This window comes from Convolutriloba macropyga, chromosome 8 (genome assembly GCF_964194025.1).
Source record: "Convolutriloba macropyga chromosome 8, txConMacr16.3, whole genome shotgun sequence".
Taxonomy (NCBI): Eukaryota; Metazoa; Xenacoelomorpha; order Acoela; family Convolutidae; genus Convolutriloba; species Convolutriloba macropyga.
In genome coordinates, this window is record NC_134475.1 from 48,466,093 (window position 1) to 48,494,075 (window position 27,983).

The window sequence follows — 27,983 nt, forward strand, 5'->3', positions numbered from 1 at the left end:
AGTTACTCAAAGAATTCTCAAAGATCTGTTCAATTAGAGAAGATATTTTTTTCCAACCTATTACGTCTGAGCCATTAGTAAACTTCACCATTACTAGACAACATTGGTTAATTCTAGTGGATCACTTATTACAGCAAGTATTGTTGTGTGTGATTGTATCAGATGTTGGCTTCTCATAGGGGTTAGCTATAGTACCTGGATTATTTGATGATTTATCATCTCCTTTAATTTTGATTATTTCGCCAGACTCGCTGTTTTTGGTTTTACAGTAATCTCTTAATGACGGAATTGGTTTAGATATGGTGTATGTATTGAACGCCAAAGTCTGTTTTTCTAACAAGAAGAACTGTTTTAAAAATGCTGATTTTTTTTGTAATTTATTTTATAATATGGTTAGTATGAAACTAACTGCAAAATTATCCTTCTCCTTTGGTATTGTGTTATTAAATTCAGCACAATTTTTGATAGTGTCTCGTAGAATAGGGTTATCAGTTACGTCGTATATAGAATATCCTTTTCTTCCTCCTTTTTAGGTATGTATGGTGAATCCTTTTCATATACAAGTGAGCATTAGCAGATTAAGTTTCTCTCTGCATTAAATTCTACGGCGAGTATATCAATGAAGTGTTTTCAAGAAAACAAGACAAAAGCCACTCCCCAACTTATTTATGAAACAAACATTTTTTGTGGGAATGTATTTCTACCGTCAAGTTCAAATTTTTTTAATAATTCTATCTCAAAGCATGTATGTTTTCAAATCAAATTTTTGAATTGCACTTTTTATTTGTTTAATGCACATCTTGTCCAAAATTTACTAGAGTAAGTTACTAGTACAAGTCGAAAGTACATGTCTATCCTGCGTCGCTGTTGAACTCTACTCCAAAACCACTATTTTTTAAGTGTTTCCGGTGGCCAAGTGGTACAAGTCAAGATTTATTCTTGATATAGTGCTACTATTATTAGTAGCACTCGGAGACTTCGATAGATCAAAGGAAAATAAAAAGTGATGGCATTTACGCAAAAATCGTCTCCTTCACCCAAATTTTTTGTTGTTGATTGTTGTCTGAGTTTGCTAGTCGTTGTAGAAAATTTGTACTTCTATGAGCTCTATAGAAAGTGGTGCTATATTTTGGTTGCTGTTGATGTAGTGGTTGTTGCTCCAGATGGCGCTTATCCCTTCTACGTTTTTTTTTCTTGAGTTAATTTTCGCTAATATTGTTGAATGAACCTTATGGCGCAATTTCTGAAGCATGTGTTTTGTTTTTGATAGCGTGGTTACTGAATGTAGGACTTCGATTCAAATAGCCACCACTTGTATTTTAGGACCAAGTTTTGATACCATCATCTAATTCCTTCCTTCTGCACCTACAAATTTATTGACCGATTCTTCTGCAGCATTTACAATATCTTCTACTATTGGTTCGACATTTTATTTTTGGTTCTCTTGTTCTTGTAGTATTCATAGCGTTGGCTGAATTGCCTTTGAAAAAATTGGTAGAGTCGTTAATCTTGTTCTCAATTTTTTTCAGTTTGTCTAATCCTGTAAGCTCACTAGATATGGCAAAATTTTGACTATGTGTTCTTCTATAACCAACAATTCTTTTTCAATCTATACCGGGGACTTCATTTAGCGTTTGATTAACCTTACACTTCAAACCTTGCGGTCTTCGTCATCTTATAGCAGAAGCAAAACTTTCTTGGCTGCGTTGTTTTTGTTAAATTTCTCTCCCTGTTCAATTTTCAGCATCAACTTGAACGCCTGTTGGTCTCTTTGGCCATACACTAGTCCTATTTCTATGCAAGTAGTTCAATAGCAATTCAATTTCTTCCCTAAATATGGGATCATTTTCTAGACTGAATGTAAACTCTTTTCTACCATCTTCAATTCTCTCAATGGTTCCATCTTATAAAAAAAAGTGCACTCTGCAGTGTCTGCTACTTCACTTTAAGACAATTCTAAGGCTGCATCAGATAAAAATGAACCGAAAGGAGATAGTTGTCTTTAATCAAAGTCAGGCTGTGCGCTTGCAGCTTTAGGCCTAGTTTCCCATTAGAATTTTTTTAAACTTTCTATAGAGTTTCTACAACAAGTAGCACCCCAATTATGTTGCTACCTGACAAAGATAAATGTTAGGGCAAGAAATATGTAGTTGACTGTAAAAGATGGAAGTTGAATACAACGAGGACTTGATAAAAATATAATAAATAGAACTAAATAAGAACCGAGCGTTAACAGATATATTTACAATAAAGAACGAGTTAAATAATATTGAGATAGCGCAAGTTGACTTGGTCTCAGTTACTTTTCGAATTTAGAGGGAAGTTAAGAGTTGTTAAATAGTGAGATTGAATTAGCCTCAAAAGCGAAATTGATGCCAATTTCTAAATATTTTTTAGCTTAGAAAGAATTTTTTCAATAGAAAATTATCTCAAAAAGTCGAAATTTAAGCAAAGATAGAGATACGAATTTTTATTTTTATTCTGAAATTGTCAGTGTATCAATGCGTTTTTGGTATTCTCAAGATGGCGTGATTTTATCACGTCATGATGACATTCATTTATCAATTTTGTGTTCTCAAAACAGTAGGTCTTTTAAAACTACTTAGTAATTTGTTCACTTGATATAGAGAACGATGTTCAAGTCAGGGGGTCCTGCTGTGTGCACTATGAGATATTTGTCAATCTTATGGCACTGGATTATGATAATCATTTAAGTGAGCGTAGGGCATTTCACTACACCACGTTTGCAAACTGTAAATTTGACTCTAACATTTTTTTCGAATCTTGAGCATGTTTAATCCACAGTGAATGAAATACGTTTTTTCTACAGTTCAAAGGATTTGAATTGTATTCGTGTGGGGTTTTCGAAGAGTTTTTCACCCATTTGTGTGACTTTTAGCTTTCAAAACGGGATAAACAGGTAATGCGCTATTTTAAATTTTTTAAACATGTCGTCATTTTCACAGTTTATCTATCTTTGAGGCTCCGCAAAAAATTTTTTTAATTGCAGATAGGGTGCTTTTTCAACGGACAAACATTAGTTTTGTATATAGTAGTTTCGGAGGATTTAGAAACTTTCAATAAAATTTAAAAGTTTTGATTTTTTAAAATTTCTTCTCATGTTTCTCGATTTTTTTCTATCTTCAGTGGCCAAAAAACCCATTTCGAGGCTTTTGCTTGCTTTAACGTGTTTATCGAATGCAATCAAATTTGGTCGTCATGGTAAAAGTTTCAAGAGTTTTAGCAACGATTATATTTCTGTTTACTCTGTTTAATATTTTTTAGTTTCTTTTGAGACTTTTTTATTTTTGGCTGGCTTTGTTCAACTGATCTGGTGGTCAGATCCAGTATTTGCATTAGTTTTTCATTTTATCCTTTGGATTTTATTTCAGGACTTGCCCTGTTATATTTTCATTCGACATTTAGCTTTCACACTCGGTTTAAAATGATTAAAAATGGCAATTTTATAGCAATTTTTTTATATGGTCTTCTCTTGTCAAGTCTTTGCCTCTCGAAATTTTTTAGAGATTGAATTTAATAATAAGAGCCATGAAATGTTTGTAATTTGTCAGAAAAGTTTTTGTCTCGTGTGTAGATCTATTTTGGCCAAAACAAATGCAGGAATAATTGTTGTTCTGAACGTAATTCAAACACTATCATGAGATCAGGTACTCCAGCCTGTCCTTGGCAAGCTGGCAATATGACTTTTGAGGAAATAAAACCCTAGCCTTATTCGTAAGGGAAGAATAGTTGTGCCTGGTTTTTTGGTGCCTAATTTAAGTTGTCGCTATTCTAACTTACCTTAACAATTGCCTTAAGAAACTTAAAACATGCAATCACTCGATTTAGCGTTAGTTCAACCCAAAAAGATCAAACAAAGATCAAATTGATGTTTCAATCAGAGATGATTTTGGTGTATATTTAATGCCTTGATTTTTAGACAAAACATTATAGTCAACAAAATTACCTTCGTGACCGATTTATTAACAAAAGACAATTGAACAAACATTAATTTGTATCGTACGGTAGTTAAACTATACAAATAATGCCACAAGTAAGTGCACAGTTTAAGCGGACATTAACTAGACGAGTGAACAATTTCGAAATCTATATTGCAGTTATGATTTACAATTATGCGCGTCTTTTTTCCCTGAATTAGTGGAAAATGGTGAATTTCAACATCGGGTAGATCTCTAAGCAGATCGATAAAACAGTCGAAAATTAGACCATCTTTGTGGAATAAAACAACTCGCATGTTTTCCAATTTAACTTTCGGCTTTGTTCGCTCAAGTGTGGATTGCTCTAAATCTACAGTGTTTAAAGTATCGTTCGGGGTTAACGTGGCGTCGCTGCCTGCATTTGATTTGATATGAGTCGGGTTATGTGCCGAGACGTTTCCGACACCCGAAGCCGTGTTTTCCGAGATACTATTCGTATCGGACACGACTCCAGAGTCGCCATCTGTCACTGCACTGCACTCGGAAGTCTGCCGAATACGCGACGACAACACTTCGACATGCAAACTATTTGGGTTAAATTTCTTCCGATGTAACGAAAGTGATCGGGTTACCCCGAGGGTATTTTGAGGTCTGGGCATAATTTTAACTGCCGAATCGGGCCCTGAGTTTTCACGACTTGACTTGTTACTAGGTTCGCTACTTTTCGGTTTCTGGTTTAAAGTTAGGATATTTGGCTGCGTGGGTGTAGCCGAGAAGCTTCGGTTATGCAAATCAGATAACGACTGCAAAAACTGACCATTTATGGAAGACCGTCTCACGTGAACTCGCTCCGAAGAAAGAGCTCTGGTAAAAACTGGTTTGTTATAATTTGAAACATTTGGTTGACAATTTTCACTGGAGTTGGTCAAAGTTGGGCAATTTTGCAGGGAAGTTTTAGAGGATAAAGGTCGCTTTTGAGTAGGTCTGGGTAACGTGCTGTAAAAACCTGAGTTTTGTTTATTGCCCGAGTTTGGACTCGGGTTCATCAGACGAGATGAAGCATCATTTTGCAGACTATTGTGATCGTTCAACGACAAACATCTTCGGATCCCGATAGTATTCGGGTCTCGTGATTTGAACAACGCATGTCTCGATATTACGTAACGTTCAAACCTCTCTTTGAAATATTTTACGTAATTGCTAGTCGTTGACAAGTCGGCGTGAAGAGCTCCACACACGTGATTGGTCGACGAGTTGACGCTATTGGATTCGGATAGCATAAAGATCAATATCTGGCTCGCAAAAGTTAAATCTTGAACTATAACGGAACTAGATGACGAGAAATCGGTAATGAGAAAATGATTTCTTGTAACTGTTTCTGATTTGTGAAGCATAATTTTGCGCTTCAGTCGACAATTATTAACAATTTATGTCTTCGTTATTTTGGGGGAAAACAAAAATTTAGCATTAAATTTTTTGCTTACATTGGAATAATCAAAACCAATAACATTTTTAATTGAAACTTTGAACACAGAATTAATTGTAAAAGTAAAAAGTTTCTCTTTTTGAGCTGTCAGTGCAAGGAATTTTGCTTGGAGCTGATAAAACTAAAACTCGAATCGGTAAATTGATATTAGAAGAATTTTGTTCGAAAATGTTAGAAACCAAAATTGTAAATAAAACTCTTTTGATTTGGAGTGCTGATTGGCGGAGTTAATTAAACGGAATAAATTATATAAAAAACAGGTAACTGAGAGTGGAATCAAAGTAAATATAACAAATTTCTATGTTTGTTATTATATTCGGCGTTTGCGAATTTACTTATTATGCGTTCCGACTCAACTGAAGGTTAAATGCTCAATAAGATTTAATGAACGGCGGAAGTAATTTGGGCATCAATTTATAGATCAGTTGAGGCGTCGGTAAAGTAGTCGCGGTGTAGATCAAAATATCGTTAGGGTTCAAGACATCAATTCGAGACCGGCAACCGTCATCCGCATACTTTGGTCTGCAACTTTGAAGGTTCGTGGGTTTAACTGAAACAATAAAATGAAACGTTAAGTTAATGGATAATTGACACCATACTACTAAGGTTCAATTAAAGTTGTTAGTCTAGAGGTCTGAAACTTCAGAGAACGTTTTCTTAAGCAAACGAGCTAATTTGGGTCTAGTTGGTTTTTATCTCAATCGTTTAAACTAAGCTGCAAAATGCACAATTACGTTATAACTAAATGCCATTTCACCTGATAAAGGGGCTTTCAAATTACTCCGAAATATCCATTTAAACGAGGTCAAAAGCCGTAAATGCTTCTTTTGTAAACACAATCAAACCACATTCAATATATAGCATATGTTATAGATATAGACTATTTCAAAGCTTTGTCTAATTCAAATTTTGCTTTAAATGGTGTCTAGCTGAGAAGTATCAAGATAAAACGATAGGAATCGCTTGATTTTAATTTGCCCAAACTAACAATACACCTCGTTTGAACATAACGCAACCGAGCTATGAAATTTACCCAGTTTAGCACCCTCAACACACCCCTCCCCCTTTTCCTTTTGTGTTCTGAAGTAACAGTTTTCATTGGTGGCGCTGTTTTGGGATATTAATTCCGACTGTCGTTTTGAGATAATTTATAGCTGTTCATTCAATTTCAAGCTGAGATTTGTTTAAGGTAAAAGTAAACAGAGTGCAGTGGTCAAATCGAACAAGGAATCTCCAGAATTCTTCTCAAAGTTCAAACTGAGCGTCTAAGAGCTCAGTTCCGGGATACAAGAAACTGTATATGATCCCTCAATAATACCCAAATTTTCATGTATGAGCAGCACAGAATTGATACCTCCGATCGAAAACCGGTGATTACCTTCCGATACTCTTATATCATTATTATTAGGCAACCGCCGTCCTGAAAAGGTTTGCAAGACCATCAGTTTTCATAAACACTTGCATGATTGCTCTCATTGGCGAGATCTCAAGGCGTTTTTTCTGGACGGAATGGTGTTTTCTAGAGTAGCCCCTCTATGAAATCAAGATCTTCTAAATGATCCCAGAAAGAATAATTGTTCTCAGTTTAAAAAATTGTACTTTTCTAGGTTAACTAACAAACTGTGAGCCGGAATATGAAGTTATTCCCAAGTCGGCCCAAAAAAATTTCTTGGCAACCATAATCAGAGCATATTTGGAATCGATGGTAACTTGACAAACATATCACTGACCCAGAAGAAAGACAATTTAATAGAATTAAAGAACAAAAATTTAATGGTAAAATATTAATGAGTTCAAATCATCGATACAAGCGCCAGTAAACACATTAAATTTCAGAACAAAAAAGGTCTTCCTTAGCAAAAACGTTCATTTTCATTATTGTTCCGATCCCCACTTGAGTGGGGAGGGAGAAACTATATACTCAAATGGGTTTTTTTTTGTTCAGTCAATTTTGGCCGAACGATATAATCATTGTAGAGAGTTGTGAGTGGAATCATTAGAAAGCCAGTCCAGCATAGAATATAGACTAAAAAGGATTTTTGGAATTTTCATTTTTTGTATAGGGAGTTATCGAGGTTTAAATTTATGTGAAAAATTGTTGTTTTTTTTCACAATTTCAGCATTTTTGACCAAATTTTCGTCAATTTTGCTATAACATGATAAAATTGTTAACCGTACTGCTATTGATTTTATCTCTAAAGATAGAGGACGGTTGCTGAGTTATTCGATCCGTGTTTTTTGGCTAGAATTTATGCTAAATTTTTCAAAAATCATACTTTTTTGCTAAAAATGAGACCACAATTGCTTTTGTTTAGCCCACGTGCTTTAAATGTTCTGAAAGCAGACAGCTTAAAACTGTGGTCGAATTCTTCTTGAACTCAGAAAAAAGTAAGTTGTAATCCCGATGGTTTGAGAGTCTTCTGGATCATTATTTTGCAAGTATTTTGCAAATTTAAAATTGATAATTACAAAAAAAAAGCATTACTTACTTTTGACAAACTGAAAAATTTTGTTTGACAACTGATCTTTTTCAAAATCATTTGAAAAATTAACTGTTTTGTTAGAGGTGCAGCAATATATGGGCCAATCATTACCTCTCCGTGGATCCTTATGATAAAATTTTTATAGATTTATATAGGGCGCGACCTTTTTTTTTTCAAAACATTTCCGCTATGTAAAATTTTTTATGTAAATTCCTGACAGGAATCTCGAATCAGGGCTCAATTAATGACATATACTATTTACAATAGTGATGTCCAACGAAAATATAAGATATTTTTAGAGTTAAGCTCATGGTTTTATGGCTCTGACTAATTGTTTTTGTAAAAATTTTATAGCCTTCTTGAGTTTTGCTTTCTTTTGTTATACTTTTTGTAGCCCAATGACTAAGTGTCCCCAACCAAAAACGCATATAATTTGTCAGGAGGTATAGATGAATCTAGACATTTCTTTCTTTTGTTATCTAATGTCTGTTATGACTTTGTATATATTTGTTAAGAAAACATCGGTGAATTTTTGGACTTTGCCAATATTGTATATTATTTCTCCCAATTCGGGCGCCAACTCAGTAAAAATAGGCAGAAGCCAGTTTCCTGTGAGTAATAGAATTATTGTTGGAAACGGTTTTACATTCATCTAAAGTTTTCCTTGTTTGGAGACTACGCGTTTTCAAATATTTCTTTCATTTTCAATTTTGATAATAATTGCATTTTTTATGAGTCCATTTTCTTTCCTTCTCGAATTATCACAATGTTCGCAAATGTAATTGAAGGAAAGCATAGTAGAAAAAATGTACAGCGTTGGAAAATGCTTATCTGTAAAGGTTAATAGTTTTTGTTGAATAGTTTATGCTTTTTGGGATGAGACCGAACTATCTCGCAAAATTTTGTGGATCTTTTGTTGTTTTTTCTATGTTTGTCTTTCCTTTTTTTGTTGTATGCCATTTAACTGATAGCGATAGTTCTCAATTCCCTCCCCGGGACGTATAACTCCACCTAGATAAAGATTTCAGTTTATAGCTGTTTGTTTTAATGACTTTCAAATTAAATTTTTTATAAAAGGTTATTTTTTCATTTTTCTCTGTTTACTTTCAATTTGGTCTCCAAGTTACTCAATCTCACTAATAAGAAATCTTAATTTCTTTTGATGATTATTATTGGGCTTTGTTATACGCTGTGACGGATTGCTTTGACCAGGTATCTTCAAAAAAAATTTCCAGATCTCTATACTGTTCAGTTTTTGGGTTTCTTTTTTTGTCGCGTCTACATTGTCCTTTTTAGGCAAGACTTGTTGATGTTAGGATGAGGGTTAATTTACAGTTCTTGCAGGTAACGTCTTGCAGGTAAGTATAATGCCTTGAATAGTGTGATGTCGTAAAAATTGTTTGAAATTTTGGCTTCTTTGTTTGTTTGTTTGTTATGTATTTGTTCTTTTGTGGGGTCCTGACGTGGTCTCACTATTAACAGGCCCAATTCACTTCCCGGGGTGATGCGAAATGATGTATCGCTTTTTGTTGAAATCTTAAATCTGTTATGACGTTTGAAATATTCGTTTGCAAAACATATTTGGGTTTTTGAGCTTCGACATTTTTTGAAATAGTTTTTCGGTCAAATTGTAGCTGAGTCTCTGTAAACACAGGTCACAACCCGTTTGCAGCGAGCCAAAAATCAGCCCCTGCTACGGTTTTCGCTTCAAATTTCTAATGCTCGGCTTTGTTACTAATTTTACTACGAGACTTCATAAAATGTTTGAGATTTTTTTATATTTGTACATTTTAGAGGATTTTTGTTTTCTTTTTGATTTATAACAATAATCGTAAGGCCCCTTGGCTATAAAACTTTGCGCAGTTGAAAATTGGATTATGGCATGTCTTAATTGCTTCCTCTGGAGATATAAATGAAATTTTCTGTGATTTCAGGTGATATCTAATGACATTAATACCTGTGAAGTTAATTGTTTTCAGAAATAGAAACATATTTTTTAACTTTGCACCTTTTTGCTATTTTTTCTCTTTTTGTCGACCTGTTATCAGTCGCATTGAGACCCGGTCCCATATTTTTCTAATGAAGTATAGGTTAAGCTGTTTTGTTTATGTTTTACCTGATGCGAGTTTGACTTTGTTATGATTTTTTTTGTAGACATCGAGTTGTGGTCGTAAATAATGTTTATTTTTTTGTTTTTTGTGTTCTATTTTAGTAGTTCTTTTATCAAAAATTTCATCCGCTGTCTAGCGTGACATCATTGTATTCCATTGGTTGTTTATTGAAGGATATGAATGTTTTTGATCTCTTCATCCTTTGGTAGCCGATTAAGTCAAGAATGTGGATGAGCGCGGTCGGAATATTATGTGCGTACGCACATTACCAAGCCTCCTTGTTAAATATGAAAGTTAGTTTAATAAAACTAAATTAACAAAATTGAGGAATCATTGTGAATTTTTGTTTTTCATTATAGTTCCTTTGGTAAAAATTAGTTGTTCACTTGATAATTTTTCTCTGCATGAGCTCATTTTATGCTGTCGTTTCTTTTTTGCAGGTGATCATTTGAAGAAATAGAGAATGTTTATCTCAATGGTTTGAACCCCTTTTTTGCAGAGACGTCTGCCCCTCCTTAAGAACCTTAAGGTTTAATTGACAAAAATTGAACTAGTTCTTTAGAGGCAATATATTTCTGCTTCTATTGGTTGACAATTGAGACAACATCGTGGATCGATCAGTGCGATCGGAATATTATGTGCATGCGATCACAAGCGAGCTTCCTTGCTTTTTTGTAAAAAATGATTCACCTTTCAGCGGTTTTCATTACTCTAATACAGTAAAAATTATACTCTTGTAACCATAAAACAATATTTATCATTATCAAGAAATTCATCAAATCTTTAGGGACATTTTTTTAGCACAATAATTGAACCCTTTAAACGCAAAATCATAAGTTTGATGCCGTGTTGAAGATTTTAATATATTTTTTGTTTGAGCAATAAAAACAACTCTCTAATCTTTATATTCTTCAATGGATATCTTTGGATATAAATATTTCATGTGAAATCAAATAGTTTTCTACCCCCAAATTTGATTGCTAAAATTAAAAATAAAAAAATGAAACGGAAATAAAAAGAACGTTTTATACTGGCATATTTGTTAATGAGCAATTGATTTGTCCAAACACCATAAGGAAGAATGAGCTAGTAGGACGATTGAACTAAAGTTTGATCATAGAAGCATAGTCTGGCTGAGTCTGTCTAAGAACGAGGTAAACACAAGCACGCGTGTAAAGAGAGCTGACGTCTGATCAATGCTGATTATTGTCTGGATGTGTCTGATCAATAACCCACACCTCGACCTGGGAAAACGTAAACGAAGACAATAATTTCAGCCCCAGTACACTGCAAAAAAGTGCACCAAAGCACAAAAAGATTTTTTCCTGTTTTGAAATTTATAATAAATTTTACTATACAAGATAATGAATGATGCAAAATAAACCCCTTCTACCCAAACCTGCAACCAAAACCCACCCCCAACTCAACCCAACAACTTCCACCAGGTGCTAAAGTCTATCTAAAGGGACCCACCATTTTGTCCGGATGTAGGGTTGTTTATTTTTCCACAGCACTCCTTCAAAGTAACTTGTCACTCAGCAGAATTGCAACATGTAAAACTCTTTCAGCTGACGTATGAATGACATTTTACAACAATGCTCCAGGGGGAATGGACAAACAGGGAAATAGAGAGAAGGGAACACCTGTAGAGCCGAAAGATTGCAAAGCAGAAAAATAATAATAGGAGCCACCACGTTATACCCTTTTATGGGCTTGATCATTTCATGATCAGTGATATACACTTCCCGAACAACCAGTAGTGAAAACGTTTTTTTTAAAGTCATGTTTTAAAGTCAAGTTTCAGAAAAGACATGTCAAACTAAGTGAATGATATATAAAAATTTCAAACCTTGGTTGGGACATGCCATAACCTGCCTAATCTTGGGCAATACTTGTCAAGTCTTGGGACAGTCTTGGCACACAGGTCTTAATCAACATTTTTAAGTTTTAAAATATTTCCGGAAACTGTTGAATGACTCCGGAACACTTGTATAATATTCTAAAATTTCGTCAGAATTCCAGATCAAATTTCAGCATTAGTTTTCCCACATTTTTTGTGTTCGATTTTCCACTCATTCGACTGTAATTACCAGCACCAACGTGAAATAGTTAAGAGGGAATTGGTTCACACGCGAACATGCACAAACACGCGCACAATTGCAACATGTATTTAGACAAACACTAAATTCGCGACAGCTAACATATGAGTGAAAGAGGAAAAAGGCTATATGGAAAAACAAATAGAAAGAACGCTGAAAATGGAAGTGAAAAGTGAAGTTAGGATGAAAGCGACAATAGGGAGCCTGGAAGTTGCCAGTAGCATTTTCCAGTGTCCACTTAGCGCGATCTAATATTTTTTAAAAAAAGAATTCAAAAGTTTGTTCTTTACGTTTGAATTTTCAGGAAAAAATTGTGAACATTGAAAGTCGTTAGTTACAAAAAATGATGGATATGTTTTCAGGATGATGTTAACGCAAAATGTTGCATTTGAGTTTCCACCAATTTTACTCACATGAAAATGTAATTTCACAAACTACTTGCCAAAAAAGCATTAAACGGAGCTGTTTAATATCGAAACTTCTAGAGCATTGAATTCCCAAACGTGAGAGAAATAAAAAGGGGGGCTATCATTTACGGCAAACAATTTTTGAATTTGTAGTAAAACTTTATACGGTAGAAGAGAACTTCAATCATATCCTTCGAAAGACCTTCTTTGAAGATATCCAATAGCTACACTGGTCAAGACCGATCCATTTTCAAAGATTTTAAAAGAGTTTTGCAATGCATGGTTATCTTTAAAAAACTAGCTATTGGGCAACAATTGAGATGAAGGATGAGATCTTGAAGTTGTGCAACACGGGGGTTTATCTAGCAGTTTTTTTTCTAATTCGTTCCGGATATGTGCCTTCCATATTTAAATCTGTGCAAAATTTGCTGCAAATTTGTCTTGTTCCTTTTAGTGTTACGTTTCCATTGAAAAAATACATTGTTTCAGCCAATTTGAGGAGACCACAACAGAAGTTCAAAAATACTCTTTTTGCCAGTTATAGATTTTTATTTCAGGAAAAAATTGACTTGTCCTAACTTTCCTGAAATCTGCTATGCAGAAAAAATAAAAACTGCAGCTGTATTGGTTCAAACTTCTTGTTATTATATAAAAAAACGATCGTTCCTTTGCAACGTCGTTCAAACCACCAATTCATAGCTCAAAGCAAAATACTTTGCAAGAATAATTATGTGTCATCGAAAGCCACCTTAAGTATTAGTCCGCTCTCTACTTTCCACCGTCAGGATCCATTGCGTGTATTTTGATTAATTACCAAAATATAAAATACGGCCAATTTCTTTCGGCAAAATAGCAACCATGTTTCATTACATTTTGAAAAAAAAATCCAAAGAAAAACGCGTAATCGAGTTGTCACAGAAAACTGCATCAACTTGTTCCACGGGAATTCAAAAAAAATTGAGTTAGGGGAATCCTATGATAACAAAAGCACAGATAAAAAGGAACTCGAAAACTTTTTTTATTAACAATTGTCCTATGGTCACTTACATCTGATACAAAATTTTGTTTACAGCAGACAGTTGTTTTTGTGTTATATTGTTCTGAAGATGAAGGTGACTAAAATTTGAGAAATATTAGTTCCGCTTTTTTTCTAGGCTCGCTGGAGATAATGCTCAAAAATTGGTTTCACAAAACCGAAAGAAAGAACAATTTTGCAGCAAAACTTTTCATTGCATTGAAAATTTTTTTAATAAATTAAAGTTGTCGAAAACTCTATTTCGGCGGTTTCTTTTTTGTGCGATTTTTTTCTGACGGCTAATTGCTTTGAAAAATCATCCACTCGATTCTGTGAAAAATTTTCCAGACTGTGAAGTCTTTGCTAACAATTGAGGAATAAATTTCAAAAAATGTTAGTTTTTTTTCATCTAAAACTTATCTGCAAAGATTTCAAGAGATTTCGAAAGGCAGGGAAAAAATGATGACTTCTGTTCTCTTTAGTTTCATTAAATACAAAAATTTTCAAAAAAGTGCTTGGTCTCTTTTCTTCTATTGCCCCCCCCCCCCACCACCCCAAGTCTGTTTGCACCCCCCAAGATGGACAATAACAATGAATTGTTTCCAGAAATACATTGAAAAACTCTTACGCTTACAATTTAGACAATACAGTATCATTGTAGTCCCGTATTTGCATGAGAATGCTCTCAAAAGGATCAAGTTTTTTCTTCTTTATATAATGCCTCCAGAGGAACTCACACAAATAGCTGTCTATCATTTCTCTATTCGTTCCATACATTTTTTGTTTTTCATCTTGGCGTCTCTCCATAAGCATTCGATATTATTCGTATGCACCCCTGTGTCCGGATTTTTGATATTTTTGGAATGATTCACGTCAGCATGAAAATAACTTGAGTGGCCATCGAGAGCCTTGTAAGCAGCCCAAAAATCCGAGTAGATCATAGTTTTTGGCTTCACAAATTTTTCTATGCATGACAAAAGAGTTTTCGAGAATCTATCAGGGACTGAGCATAAAAAACATCTTTCGTTTTCGACATATGCCACCAAAAACCCATTGTTGAGGAAACATTCTTCCTTTGTTGGCTTTTCGTTTCGAGAACAAACTTTGGTCAATTTCAATAATGCAGCCATCGCCCCATTTTCCATCTTTGATTTTTTTTTCGTGAAATGAGAGTGTCATTTCGTGACCTTGAAGACATAAGCGAATTTGTGGAATAATTTGGAACTCTTGATCAAGGCCAATAGTCTCCCATTTGTTTTTGCAAATATCTACTACTTTCTTTAGATTCATTCCGCGCAAAAGTGATTTGATAATCTCAGCAATTAACCACTTAACGGGACGCTTGCTTGGTGATATTGTGTTACTTTCGCACGCCCTACGAGGCTAGAAACGAAGTTTAGTTTTGGGGGTTCAAATAGACTAGCCATATAAAGGTGGGGGGCAATAACAGAAAAGAGCCGGTGCGTGACTTCATAATTTTTTCCTCCAAAATAATGTTTTCGAGGTCTTTGGAATAAATTTTTAAGTAAAAACTGCAGAATAAAGCGTGTTTTTTGAAAAAGCGTACCCATTGAGAAAAGTTGCCCCAACCGTTGGGCGTTGAGACAAGTCAACAAGTCAACAGCGGACTTGAAAGCGAGTTGAAGAGATATTTAAAAAGGTGTCCACTTCCCTAGTATGTCCACCAAAAATTAGTCCTCCTAACTTCGAAAATGGGCAAAACCCGAAGAAACTTTTATGACAAAAAAATGTCACAACTTCTCTGACATGGGCTTCTCCCAACTAATTTTTGGGCCCTTGCAAAATTTTTACACGCTTTAGAGTTATGTTGGAGTATTCTGGGCGGAGCACATAGTCGCCTTGACATTTTGTTAATTAGAGTGGCCAGTTTAAATGAGCCAGGTTCGGCTGCTAACTTCTGATACAACGACGGTAACTTATAGGAACATAGTTTCGATCTAGCAATAATGAACTGTTTGTTTATCACACTTGCTGTAAAACCAGTAGAGATAACATTTCTTTTTTTCTGAATCAACTTGAACACCCTTTTATTTTTCTCCAAAAAAGAAAAAAATGTTTTGATGTAACTTTTTTAGAGCCAATCAAAGTGAAGCAATTAAAAAAATGATGCTATTTAGCTCCAGTACAATAAAAGCAGTGGTATCCGGTGTTTTTCAGAACAAGTTTGCAAAGAATTCGGCGAAGAAATCGAATAGAGTTAAAAGTGACAAAAAATGTTTCAATAATTCGTGTAACATTTACCAAAAAACGCTCTCATCTATTCATAAAAGTGTCAAAACATTCGGAAATTTTATTTGCCTACTTTATCAATCCTATCAAAACTCGCGGCAGTGAAATATATTTCTCCAAGTAATCATCTTACCTGGTTTTAAAAACTACTTTGCAAAATGTCTAGCCTCTCAAAGTGTCTGGCTCCTCAATATGGAAAGGCGGACGATGAAAGGAACAACTAATTTGGGTACGTAATAAGAAAGCGAATTGAACCCGTGTAAGTGGGGGAAAGCTTCAGTAGAAGACAGCGTAAATCAAAGTCACAGTTTCCCCCTCCCAGAGTGACGCACAATCTAATGTGAGATAAAAATCAGGGGGTGTATATTGGCATTTAACTGCTGCAGTGCTATTTTGGTCGTTTTTGTTGTGAACAACAACTGAACAATTTATTTTACGCAAATGTAAATGACGCGACGTAATTTATGCATGCGTGGTAGTAATACGCAAATTATATTCAAACCAACCCCCCCCCCACACACACACACACGGGCACACACACACACACTCACATACACACACATACACATACAACACCCCCAACCCCACCCCCCCCCCCCAATATATATATATATATATATATATATATATATATATATATATATATATATATATATATATATATATATATATATATACATGCACCAAAAAAAACACATTTTCCCCTCATATGTTCACTTTTTGAGCGGAGGCGCCAACGACATAAGAACGTATTTGTTTGGGTGTATTGTAGATTTCTGTTCGTTTTCTTTTTTGGGGGCGGGGGGACGGGGGAGAGGGGATGGTGTGGGAGTGGGGTTAGGTACGTAGAACGAAGGCGACTTGAAATTATAATACGATGGGGGACGGGGGGGGGGGGTAACCAGAGAGCTGATCCAGATATGTTACGGTAAGTTTTTGGATGGCAAACCGGATATCATATTACCGGTTTTAATTTCCCCCTTTCATTTTTAATAAGGAGTGTGCTTACCAACACTCAACATTAAAGACAAAACACAGCCGGGGATAACGAGAGGAGATAGAAAAAGGAAAAAGAGTATTTTACATCCACGCGTATGGATTTCTGTACCATAATACTTACCATCAATTCAAAGGCCGTTGAGAGCTCACGTTGAAATTGTAACGAGGTTCTATTCGCCGTACTCTAACATTTTAGCCCACCGCGTGTAAGAAGGTGTGCTCGATGAAAATAACGGAATATAATATACATATAACATATATATAATTTAAACCAAGCAAATACTACATCACATAGGTAAATTAAACGTTGTGTACACAGCACATAAAGGGTATTGTTTGAAAAAGGCAAACGGTAGCTCCCGTTACGGGGGAAAACCAGGTTCAATGCCCTTAGCAGTACTGCTGTAACCGATTCAGGGAACGATTAATGCGCTTACTTTGTAAATTCTGAGTTCAAAAAGCGAGTTAATATTAGATAATATTTGTCGGGTAGCAATTGATTTAATTAAGAATTGCTTTTAGGATTGTTGTCAACATAAACTTATTGTAATTGATCAAATAATGTTAATACGCAATTCATAAATCGGTAAGGAAGCTATTTTTTTTCAAACGCGTAGCTAAGACAAATTGAAATAAAAATAGTTCCCAAAAATATACCATGTAGTTTAATAATGTAAGATCACTGCTAAAAACTCTTCTTTAAAAATATTAAATTTTCGTTCAATTAGGACTAATTGTTGTTTTTGTGTCATCTAATAAAAATTGACGTCGTGAACAACTGAACCGTTTAATAAGCTCAAATTGAAAACATATTTTGTTTCACTTCCTGTGTTTTTTTCCAGCCAAAAACCAGCGTAAAATCTTTTTTTGTTTATCAAAAGTGAACAAAAGGTATCAAATTTTATCACGTGGCGCGTCTTTGTGTGGTGCCTGAATAAAGAAAAATAAAGGAAGATTATTATTATTCAACCAAATTCAAAGTATCAGAATCAAACTACATTCGTCTATATTTGTGCTTCAAATTTTGAAGCAAAGGTGTATAACAGTAACATATAGCAGTACTATTTCTCCTTTTCACTGTGGTAATTTCAGAGAGCGAAATCTATAGATAGAACGATAGTATATATTCGGGATATTTGGGAAAAAATCTGCTCCGCTCAAACAGTCGAGTTTAACTGCCGGACGGCTGAACAAATTCAATCCCCTAGGAAAAAAAACGCTACTTTGCCGACTGCTCAAAGAACAGAAATTCAGAGTTTAAATTTGCCCAGTAACAGATTTTGTTATTAAAATTCAGTTTTTTCGCGCTTTTTTGATAATGCTGAATATTTCATTACCTGGTATCAAGTTTGCGATAGTAATGTAAGTTAGTCAATGGATTTGTGGATGTTTAAATTACTATCTTTCAATAAATTAGTGATTCTTATTCGGCTGCAGGTTTTATTAAGATTTCTTGGGAATCTATGTTTAGCGCATAAGAACGTAATATAAAATCTATAGTCGCAAAATAAGAAAAACAGCGACTTTGGTATAAAAAAAACTTTAAACAGATTTCGCAAAAACTTAAAAATTTAGTTTTCGAAAGAAAGTTTTTATGATAACCTCTTGAACATTCAGGCATGTTAGGCGATATAGCCGGTTCGGTCAAAAGATCCGAATGCGACAGAATTGGTCAAAACGGGTCAGTTTTTGATCACACTGAGAGAGTGAGAGAGAAGAGTATTTTTAGGTGTTTTTGGTCTACACGGAATTAAAAGCACACGGTATAACTTCGCCGACTAGACAAAATATGCCACGCTGAAGGTCTGTATATGTTTAAAATAGAAGAGATAGAGAAATAACATGGTGGCCATGTAATTGTGTAGCTTTTGCATATATTAGGCTGAAAATGAGCGAACAAGAACAAGAGTGCGGCGAATTACACGCAGCTTTTTCCCACATTTATGAGGGAAAAATTGAAGCAACGGCGCTTAATGGAAATTTGCAAAACAGTTGCAGGGATTTGCAGATTTATGTTGGATTTATTTGATCAAAATGCGCCGATTTGAAGCCTAGATCCGGTTGAGAGAGAAAGACCGGTTTGAAATAAAGAGAGCGGGGACAGTTAAGTCGAAAAGATAGTTGATCGAAAGTGGTCAAATTTCATAAAATTGGGACCTCTGATGCAAAATCAGCTCAGACGTGATGCCATATTCTAAATGACTGCAACTGAAAAGGTACTTATTATGATAACTGGAAGTTTTATTGGTATTATATAATTCTCCATACCCCAGCGGCCAGTGGGAATTTGGTATAAAGAATCAAAACCCCCGATCGATTAAATATCACTTTCGATTTCCTGTTTTTCGATCTACTGTCCTAGTCCCAGAACGGGACATAGTCAAAACAAACCATTATCCGATAGAACCCAATTACACGCGAACAACCAGAGATTAAACAGTTGAACAGATTCAGGAAATGCTGGTCAAATTACGTCAATTTAATTGGAAGATAACCATATGTGGGGGTATTATAAGGATTAGTTTTGTTAACACATTTATAAGCAACATACCACGAGGCAATTGTTTGATCATGAGTGGGAGTGATCTTATAGTTAAAAAATATAAATTTTGGACTTTTTCCATATTCAGCACCCGAGGACGCATTTTTTCATCCATATATGTAGAATTCCTAATTTTCCTTGCTAGAAGAATTTTTTGTTCAAAACTCTGGCAAAAGTGACTTTTTAATCGTTTCCCTTTTTCTATTTTGCTTCATTTTCCTGCTTTTGTGCGCTTCCATATTTCTTTTTACCGCCAAAAATTTTCATCTAGTTCAGTTTTATGTGTTTTACTACTAAAAAGATATTTGAAAGATATTGCTTTGTTTTTGTTGGATTTTTGATGCCTAGTGCGCCATTTGTTGTTTGAGTAGTTACTGACCCTACAATAATTGTAATGAAAGCTCCCTAAAGAACAATTGCTGAGATTGCACAACTTGCGGAAATTTGCTTAGAATATTGTTAACAGATGTTGAATCTATAGTGTTTGGCGGTTGTGGAAAAAAACGCTCGGAAACCCCCCCCCCCTCTTCTATTTTCATTGATCGAAAGTGTCTCACGCTGTTCTTTCAGGACAAGTGTTTTGTGATAAAAGATTGTAAAAATTTTCTCGAATTAACCAGGCAATTTATTCAATTGAGTGGGATGTCAGATGAAGTCTGAGTCATTTTTTTATTCGAGTGTTGTTCTTGTTCTCGTTTCTCAATTTACTCCAGTCACGCTTTCAACGCCTCATCAAGTGCAGCTAGAAAAAATTACAATAAAATTGCATTAGCAAACACTCTGATTGTGCATCCAGTCGATATAAAACTTCTTCTTGACTGCCCCAGTGATTCTGGAATTTTTATCGTGTAAGATCTGACAAAATTCTGACAAAACCATCTTGCTAATAGCCTGTAAGGGGATGCATCTTCTTATCAGATCTGATAAGACGTTTATCAGATCCTATACGATAAAAATTCCTCTTATAAGATCTTACAAAATAAAAATTCCACTTATAAGATCTTACACGATAAAAATTCCTCTTATGAGATCTTACAAGACAAAAATTCCTCTTATAAGATCTTACACGATAAAAATTCCTCTTACAAGATCTTACACGATAAAAATTTCCTCTTCTATAAATTCCTGAAGTATGGTATATTCTTCATATTGAAGACAATTGCGCGTTGCTCTCAAGCAGTAGCCGAAATGCTACAACATGTAACACTTAAGTGTCAGAGCAACAAAGAGAAAAATATCTTATACTGTCTTGTAAGACTTATAAGATATTGTAAAAAAGATTATTTTAGTGGCAGGGGCTTTCTCCGAAGCGGTGATTATCAAACTAGGCTGAAATTGTTTGTTCAAAGACCAAAACTATCTTGGACTGCTGAGTTTAGCCATAGTACCCAGTTAAGACTCACACTAAAACTGCCGCCAAAACAGAATCAACAAGCATTTTTTTGTTTCATAATTGGTTGGCTGACCGATTCTTTTTTTACTTTCATAGGACCTTGACTACGTTATACGTTCATATTGAAAAAATTAAAACATGTCATATCAGATCTTACACGATAAGAATTCCGTCTTATCAGATCTTACACGATAAAAATTCTGGTAAGGGGAATGTTTATCTTATAAGATGTCTTATCAGATCTTACACGATAAAAATTCTGATAAGAGGAATGTTTATCTTATAAGATGTCTGATCAGATCTTACACGATAAAAATTCCTCTTAACAGAATTTTTATCGTGTAAGTTCTGATAAGAGGAATTTTTATCGTGCAAGATCTTATCAGATCTTACACGATAAAAATTCCAGAATCACTGGGGTGAAAACGCAAATTGTATGAAGATGTTCTAATTAATTGAGACATACTATTAATTTTTACTCTATTTTGTTGCTGTAGTAGTTAATATCTTATCTTTTTCCCACCTGAACAAAAGGGGGAGACATTAAAAAGCAGCCGTCGAGTACCCCAAATTATTGAGGATCTGTCATACGATATGGAATATCAATTTAAATGATAGATACTAGGAAAGCTAAAATAAGTAAAATCTGTTGACATAATTATTGGAATCACTATCCAAACATCAGTCAAAAATGATAAACTGTGAAGTATCTAAAGTGTACATATGCACTCTCGGGAACTTTTGAGTTCTTTTTTCAACGTTTTATAGCAACCGTTATATGATAAATTAAATTGGTTTTTAAGAGGAAACATTTATTAATTTATTTTAGTTTGGGTCTGTTGTTTCCTAGCTCTTCTCCTAAACAACAAAGAGAACTTGCGACTAACAGAAAAGTGTTTCTTTTGCAATCCACTACAAAGTCAAATTCAAATTGCAAGCATTAAATTCAGTAGAGAGTGGCGAAGACGGATGAAAACTATTTTAACTACCTCTGCATCAAAGAAATGGAAATTCGACGAAACGCAAAATAAACCCCAAGAAACCAATCAGATTCATATACTCCCACATACTCCGCAGGTACCCTGTCATAGAATAAAATATGTTAATATAATGCTTTGCGTGGTAAAGCACAATGGAAAATTGCCCGGAAAAACGAAAAAAAAAATGGATAAAAAAGCTAAAAATGAATAAATAAGCAGTCAGCTAATAAGGATAAAATTCTTCAACTAATGCAAAACAATTTCACAGATGTGGTATAGTAGAATATGGACACTGTGAAAAATTGTTACAATAGCCACTATTATCTGAAAAGTCTCGAAAAATAATCTGAATAAAATGATTCAGAGGGACTTAATGAGTTCCAAAAAATCAAAAACTGATAATCACAGTAATCACTTTACAAACGAAGGATGCCTGATTTTTTCTAAATGAAAAAAACTACTAAAAAGATCACTCCAAAAAATTAAAAACACAGCCCTTTTCTGTACGTTTCCAATTACTTGTTTTTTCAACAATTTTATAAATATTAAAATTTTTCTGGGTGTTCTGGTGATGAAATTCCAAATGTAGTTTAAGAATAAATTCCAATAATCAATGATGCTCATTTTTGCTCAAGGAATTTACTTAATTGAATTGGATGTCATTTTCTTGCTCAGTGGAATCTAGAAATTGGAATCTAATGAGTGGCTATTAATAAGTAGCCCTTTAAAGCCAGTCAAAATCAGAATGTTTTCACTGTAAAAAAGTTTGCTGATATTGCCTGAACAGTGTTACTTGATAAAAATGAGCTGGTATATAATTTTGTATAAAAAAACTAAAGAAAATCTCGCATTGACAAGAACGTCAAAAAGTCAGTGCAAATTGAATAAAATTTAATAAAGAATAAGTCAGTAGTTATAAGAACATTTGTTTCGACAAGTTTAGATAAAGAGCTAAAACAACTGATTTTGTGCATTTGTTCAGGAAAATGGGAATTTTCTTGTAAATATACAAAAAATAGTAAAAAGTGGCCAAAAGTATGCAAATCTTCATCCTTCAATAAGTGCAATAATAGTTGTGCAGCCATTAAATTGAAAAGGTTGTTTTATGGTGCCGGTTAAGTTTGGCAAAAGTAGTTAAATTATTCAAAAAGCCAAAAGAAACCAAAAAGCGATCAGAACTAGCGCCAAAATTTCTATTAATTACAAATTTTTAAATCGAAAAGCCTCCCATTCTTATGATCTGCGCTCAACGGGCTGTTTCATGATACCACTCATCTGTTTCTGCATCAAAAAATGATCAGTCAAAATTGACAGAAAACAAACAAGTTGCGCATATAGTTCCATACCCCCTCCACTGGGTGGCGAGGTCGCAAAATTATTCAGATAAATTGCGTGGACAACACAATGATTTCAGTGCATTTTGTATCTAATAACGCGCACAGAAATTGCATAATCCGTAGTCGATGGCTGGTTTTTGCTTAAAACTGAGAAAAAATTTTGAGGAAACATTCGCAATTTGATCAAGAGCTAAACTTTTTCCGTGCAGACATCATTATCTTATAGCTCAGAAAATCACGGCGTGCTTTTCACTTTCTAACTTTTCACATGATAGCCATACTGAAAAATTTTGTTAAAACGCCGATGATATAGTTTGCACTCAATTTTTTATTGAATTTTTCTTTTGACTACTATTTATGAGAAAACAATGAAGTAAAATAATTTGTAAAAAAACTTATTGCAGCTAACTTTTGCTGTTGTCTGTTATTGTTTTTTATCCATAACTAATGTCTTTTCTTTGCAAACAATAGTTCCACAACTGGATAAAGATAGAAATTTAGCAGTCCGGCAGGACACTAACATTTATTAATATTTATTGACTGTTCTGGTTGACGGGGCTGTACTATAGTGTTGAAAACCATCAGCCGTCTCTCGAATATTTTGAGCACGTTTCAGGAATGCTCTGGTCTTGCACTTCGACTCTTTTGCCCTCCCTTTGTTTTCGATCAAGTAGTACCAGCCGTTCTGGAACCACATGGCCTTCACAAGCATCTAAGATTTCCTCTTAAGAAGCCTCTTTACAATCTGAGCTCAAAATGTTTCCTTTTTCTGCAAATGCTAAGTTTCATTATATTTGCGCTGAATGAAAGATCCCTGCGCATGACTGAATTGAAGCGTCAGTCATTGCATAAAAATAAAAAGAAATGTATAGTATAAAAAAGATGATCCGTCTTCGGGAAAAACCATAGAAGAAAAACACCCACTTAGTTTTAGATAGAAAATGAACCCCCTAGGAAAAACACTGTGTGTGTATATGTGTATGTGTCTGTGTGTGTGTGTGTGTGTGTGTGTGTGTGTGTGTGTGTGTGCGTTTGTGAGAGATATCGTATGCATGAGACTTATTTATGTTATAGCACCTTCTTCTTCGCCAGGGAACCCTCATCGCCAAAGAATTCTCTTCGCCAAGTACCCTGAAAAATCAAGAAATCAGGATGTCACGAAAGAAGAGAATCAAGAAATGAAAAAATCTTTTGAAAAACGAAAATGGAAAGGACTCTTTTCTGATGACTTTTTATTATTTTGCTTATGTTTTTTTCGTCCTGTGCTTTCTTTTGTCGTGTACATTCAAATCACAACCGTTCAAAGTTTTTTACACAAGATTAGGTATATAGTGCGTCTTTTTTTGCTAAAGATTAAGAATATAGTTTGTAGGATTTTTTTGCGTCAAAAACAGTTATTTCGCAGGATTATTGCAAGCGAAATAGCTATCTTGCAAGATTCTTATAATACAAAATGGCTACCTTGAATGATTCTTGTTAGACGAATGGGTATCTTGCAATATTTTTGCAAGAAGAATGTGTATCTTGCAAGATCTTCCAAAAAATCTTGGAAGACGATGCATCGTATTGCAGGATTTTGCAACTATTTTGCAAGATCTTGCAAGATAACGATTAAATTTGCGCTAGGGTATTAAAAAGTGCACATTTAGTGATCGCGATTATGCTTCGCGGGCCATTGGACTCGGAATAAAATTATCACAAAGGAAAAATTTATCAAATGGGAAATTCAAAATTAACATAGGGGGTTTTATCCTGGAACCAAGATTTTAATTAAAGGGTTGGCTTTTGGGTGCACAGTTTCATCATTTAAGCTATAAAAAAAGACTACGCTACTGGTAAGAATTGGCAAAATATTATAACGTCAAAAATTAGAATTTCAGCTAGAAACTTCAAAGCGAATGCCGCAGCAAATTTTCAATCTATTTTCTAAGCCTATATGTTCAAAAGGTTTTGAGAGATTTTGATAATAAAGAGAGGTTAAGAAAGATTGAGATTTTTACTATAAAGTCACTTACCGCAATGAACCAATTTTTGAAAATTTATTCAGGCAACGCAATGGCAGAAGTACTAGTCAGAAAAAATCTGAACTTGTGTTTGCTGAGTCTGCATTTGGAACAGCTCTGCGTAAATCTTTTTTTTTCCTTTGATGCTGGAAAAACCACAAACTTTTTTTCTACTATGACACAATTTTTGATAAAATTGAATATTCACAAAAACGTTTCGTATTATTTACTATTTTTAAATAAACCAAACATTAAATAATCAAACTCAGTAAAAAGGTTCAAAATTGACAACAGAACTCGTAAGAAATGCAGACATATCATCATTTGATCTCCTTTAAAAGGAATGCAAGAAAATCTAAACAAAACAATTTCTATTTTAGCAGCGAGTTTTGGTTAAAAACAGCCACTTGCAATTTTGAAGGGCCAAGTTTGTGCAAGGGTGGTAATTGATATGCTCTAAAATTGTTGTTCAAAAATTTATGCTCCTATCAGAGATTTAGCACCTTTGGATTCAATAGACTCTTGACCCTTCATTGAATCTCAAAATGAGTATCATGTTAAACATTTAAAAGAAACCCTGAAATTAATTGATTCAAAAAACATAAACTCAATTCAAAAAATATAAAAACTATAGCCATTAAGATTATCGAACTTTCTGAACAGGGTAGGATCTTGTTCTTTTAGCGCAATTGTCAATCAGTAGGGATTTTTCATAATTGCTCATATCATAGTCTACTTGACAACATTGTTGTACACGGCTCAAAAAGTGCTCTTAGGTGTGCTGTAAACAACAGTTACAAATTTGTGAAATGCACTTGCAACATTTGTTCAGTACTTTTCACATTAAAGTTTTCTTGCTCTAGTTAATCATGAAAAAGTATGTCATTGGGTTTCACATTCGGAATAAGTATGTCATCCTATGCTTAAGTTCAGTGCAGAAGCGTAATTAAGGACAAACGTACAAATATAGCCTGTGATTACATAGGTTCGAATGCAAGTTTGTGTGAGTTCGCTCTCCTCGCGTGTTGTCTGCATACAGCAGAGTAAAAGCTGTCTTATGATTACATTAAGATTATTTTAAGTTTCCTTCATTATGATTATATTAAGTTCATAAAATTTGCCCAGGCTGTATCTGAAATTGTTATTAACCCAAAATGAAGTCTGAGCAGAACAACGTCATACTTTGGTAGTCTATAACTTGTAATTACTATAGTAGTATACACAATATTGATACTTAAGCAAGTTCGTAGGCAATTAAGACAAAGCCATTTAGCTTCGTGGTTACGACTTTATACACAAACTAAATGTTAAAAGTAACCTCGCGGAAGTTCAAATAAGGCAAACATTGTTGGCGGCAGTTAAGCTGAACATAACATTTTTCATGTAGTAAATTTTACTCAAAAATTAAGACTAGCTAGTGTAGGTTGCGACATGAACAGAGTACTGGCCATATTGTAAAACAGAATGTCTCTGGACTGATTCAGCGGTGATTTGCTCCGCCACCAACCTCCGGAAGCTTGATGGATTCAACTACTCTGGTAAAATATTACAAATTTTTTTTCTACATTGCAAAACGTTCTCATTTTCTAAGCAACTGTGGAATGGCAAATAACTGTTACTTAAGCCATTTGCAGAAAAAAATTTGCTTTAACTGTTTTTTTATTTTTAGTGATTTTTGTTTGAACTCATCACTGCAATTTGCTCCGTTGAAGTATCATTAAATTCCCCCCATGGTTAAAGGAATTATTTTTCTTTGAAAACAATCTAGAGCCAAGTTGAAGAAGGAATTCCTTTGTCAATTTTTTTAAAATATAAAAATCCGAGCAAAAAGAGGTGAGAAAATGGCTGATAATTTTTTCGATTTTTGCGCATCATCAATTTCAAAAAATGGATTTCTTAATTAATAGCTCTAACGAAAATCTTCTATTCGGATCGAAATATAAAACATTAATTTGAACCGTTAATATTTTGAGGTTCTAAGTTATAGAGGGTTTAGGAAATTGGGATTATACACAATCGATTGGTTAGAAAAAACACAAACATAAAAGACCCAAACATAAAAAAGCACAAACATCAAAGTAAACGCGCGTAGTTGCTCAGCGTAGTTGCTCAGCTTTTTTTGAAAAACGAATTGGCAATCCATAAATGTTTATCGATTAAAATGAATGACAATTTGAGGGCTACAGTTACAAAAATTCAAGCGTCTGTTTTATTGATTTACACAGATTTTTCACTTTGAAACTTTGAAACAAAATATTAAGTTGTCATCAAAATCAAACAAATATCTAACAATGTCAAGAATCTAACAATATCAAAACTTGCGATACCCATTGGGTCCTCATCTACCCCCCCCCCCCGTCTTCCCGCCCCCAACAAAATTTACTTAACAAAGTAAAAATTTCGGTCGAGCTATATCATTGACTAATAAATACAGGATCAATTTGTACATAAATGTTTTTTATCACACAAAAGTGAAATCGCAAAAAAAAATTAAATTTTTCTTCGAAAATTTTAGAGGAAGAGAGAGCGGGGGGTTATAAAACTCCACGACTTGACTTTCACCTTATGAATTTATGTCTGCACAGCAGTTTCAGTAGATCACAAAGATAATAAATTAGATAACTTTTTCGTGTCAAATCTGATAAGACCAATTTTAATCTATAAAATCTAATTTGCAAATTTTTATATTTATAAAGGTTAACTTAAATATTGAGATACATTTTTTATTGACTTACATTTTGAGATAGCAAACTACTGTACTTGATTGAGCTGCAGTGATAAGTCAGTAACTAACAAAGTATAAGAAGCTAAAATGTCAGTCACATTGTAAAAGTCGTGTTAATTTTTAGACACAACTTTTTTATTACCAGGAAATATCTTTAAAAAAATCCTTCCGTTCTAGTGAAAAAGAATAGCTAACCTGACTGAAGTCAGTTTACC

General features: G+C 34.2%; 1 protein-coding gene across 8 annotated transcripts; it reads right to left on the minus strand.

Annotated features, from left to right (window-relative positions):
- Window positions 1–3,994: 3,994 nt before the first annotated feature.
- LOC142344779 (uncharacterized) lies at window positions 3,995–27,983 on the minus strand. Of its 8 annotated transcripts, none has more exons than XM_075396709.1 (3): window positions 17,787–18,266; window positions 16,910–17,328; window positions 3,995–5,974 (listed from the first exon to the last, which is right to left on the minus strand). In XM_075396709.1, exon 3 carries the CDS (start codon window positions 5,330–5,332, stop codon window positions 4,079–4,081), a length of 1,254 nt encoding a protein of 417 aa, XP_075252824.1. In that variant the 5' UTR covers window positions 5,333–5,974; window positions 16,910–17,328; window positions 17,787–18,266; the 3' UTR covers window positions 3,995–4,078. The 8 variants fall into 8 exon arrangements, with proteins under 8 accessions (XP_075252824.1, XP_075252826.1, XP_075252825.1 ...); XM_075396711.1 differs by lacking the exons at window positions 16,910–17,328; window positions 17,787–18,266 and adding exons at window positions 15,923–16,124; window positions 16,799–16,888; XM_075396710.1 differs by lacking the exons at window positions 16,910–17,328; window positions 17,787–18,266 and adding exons at window positions 11,492–11,759; window positions 16,799–16,886.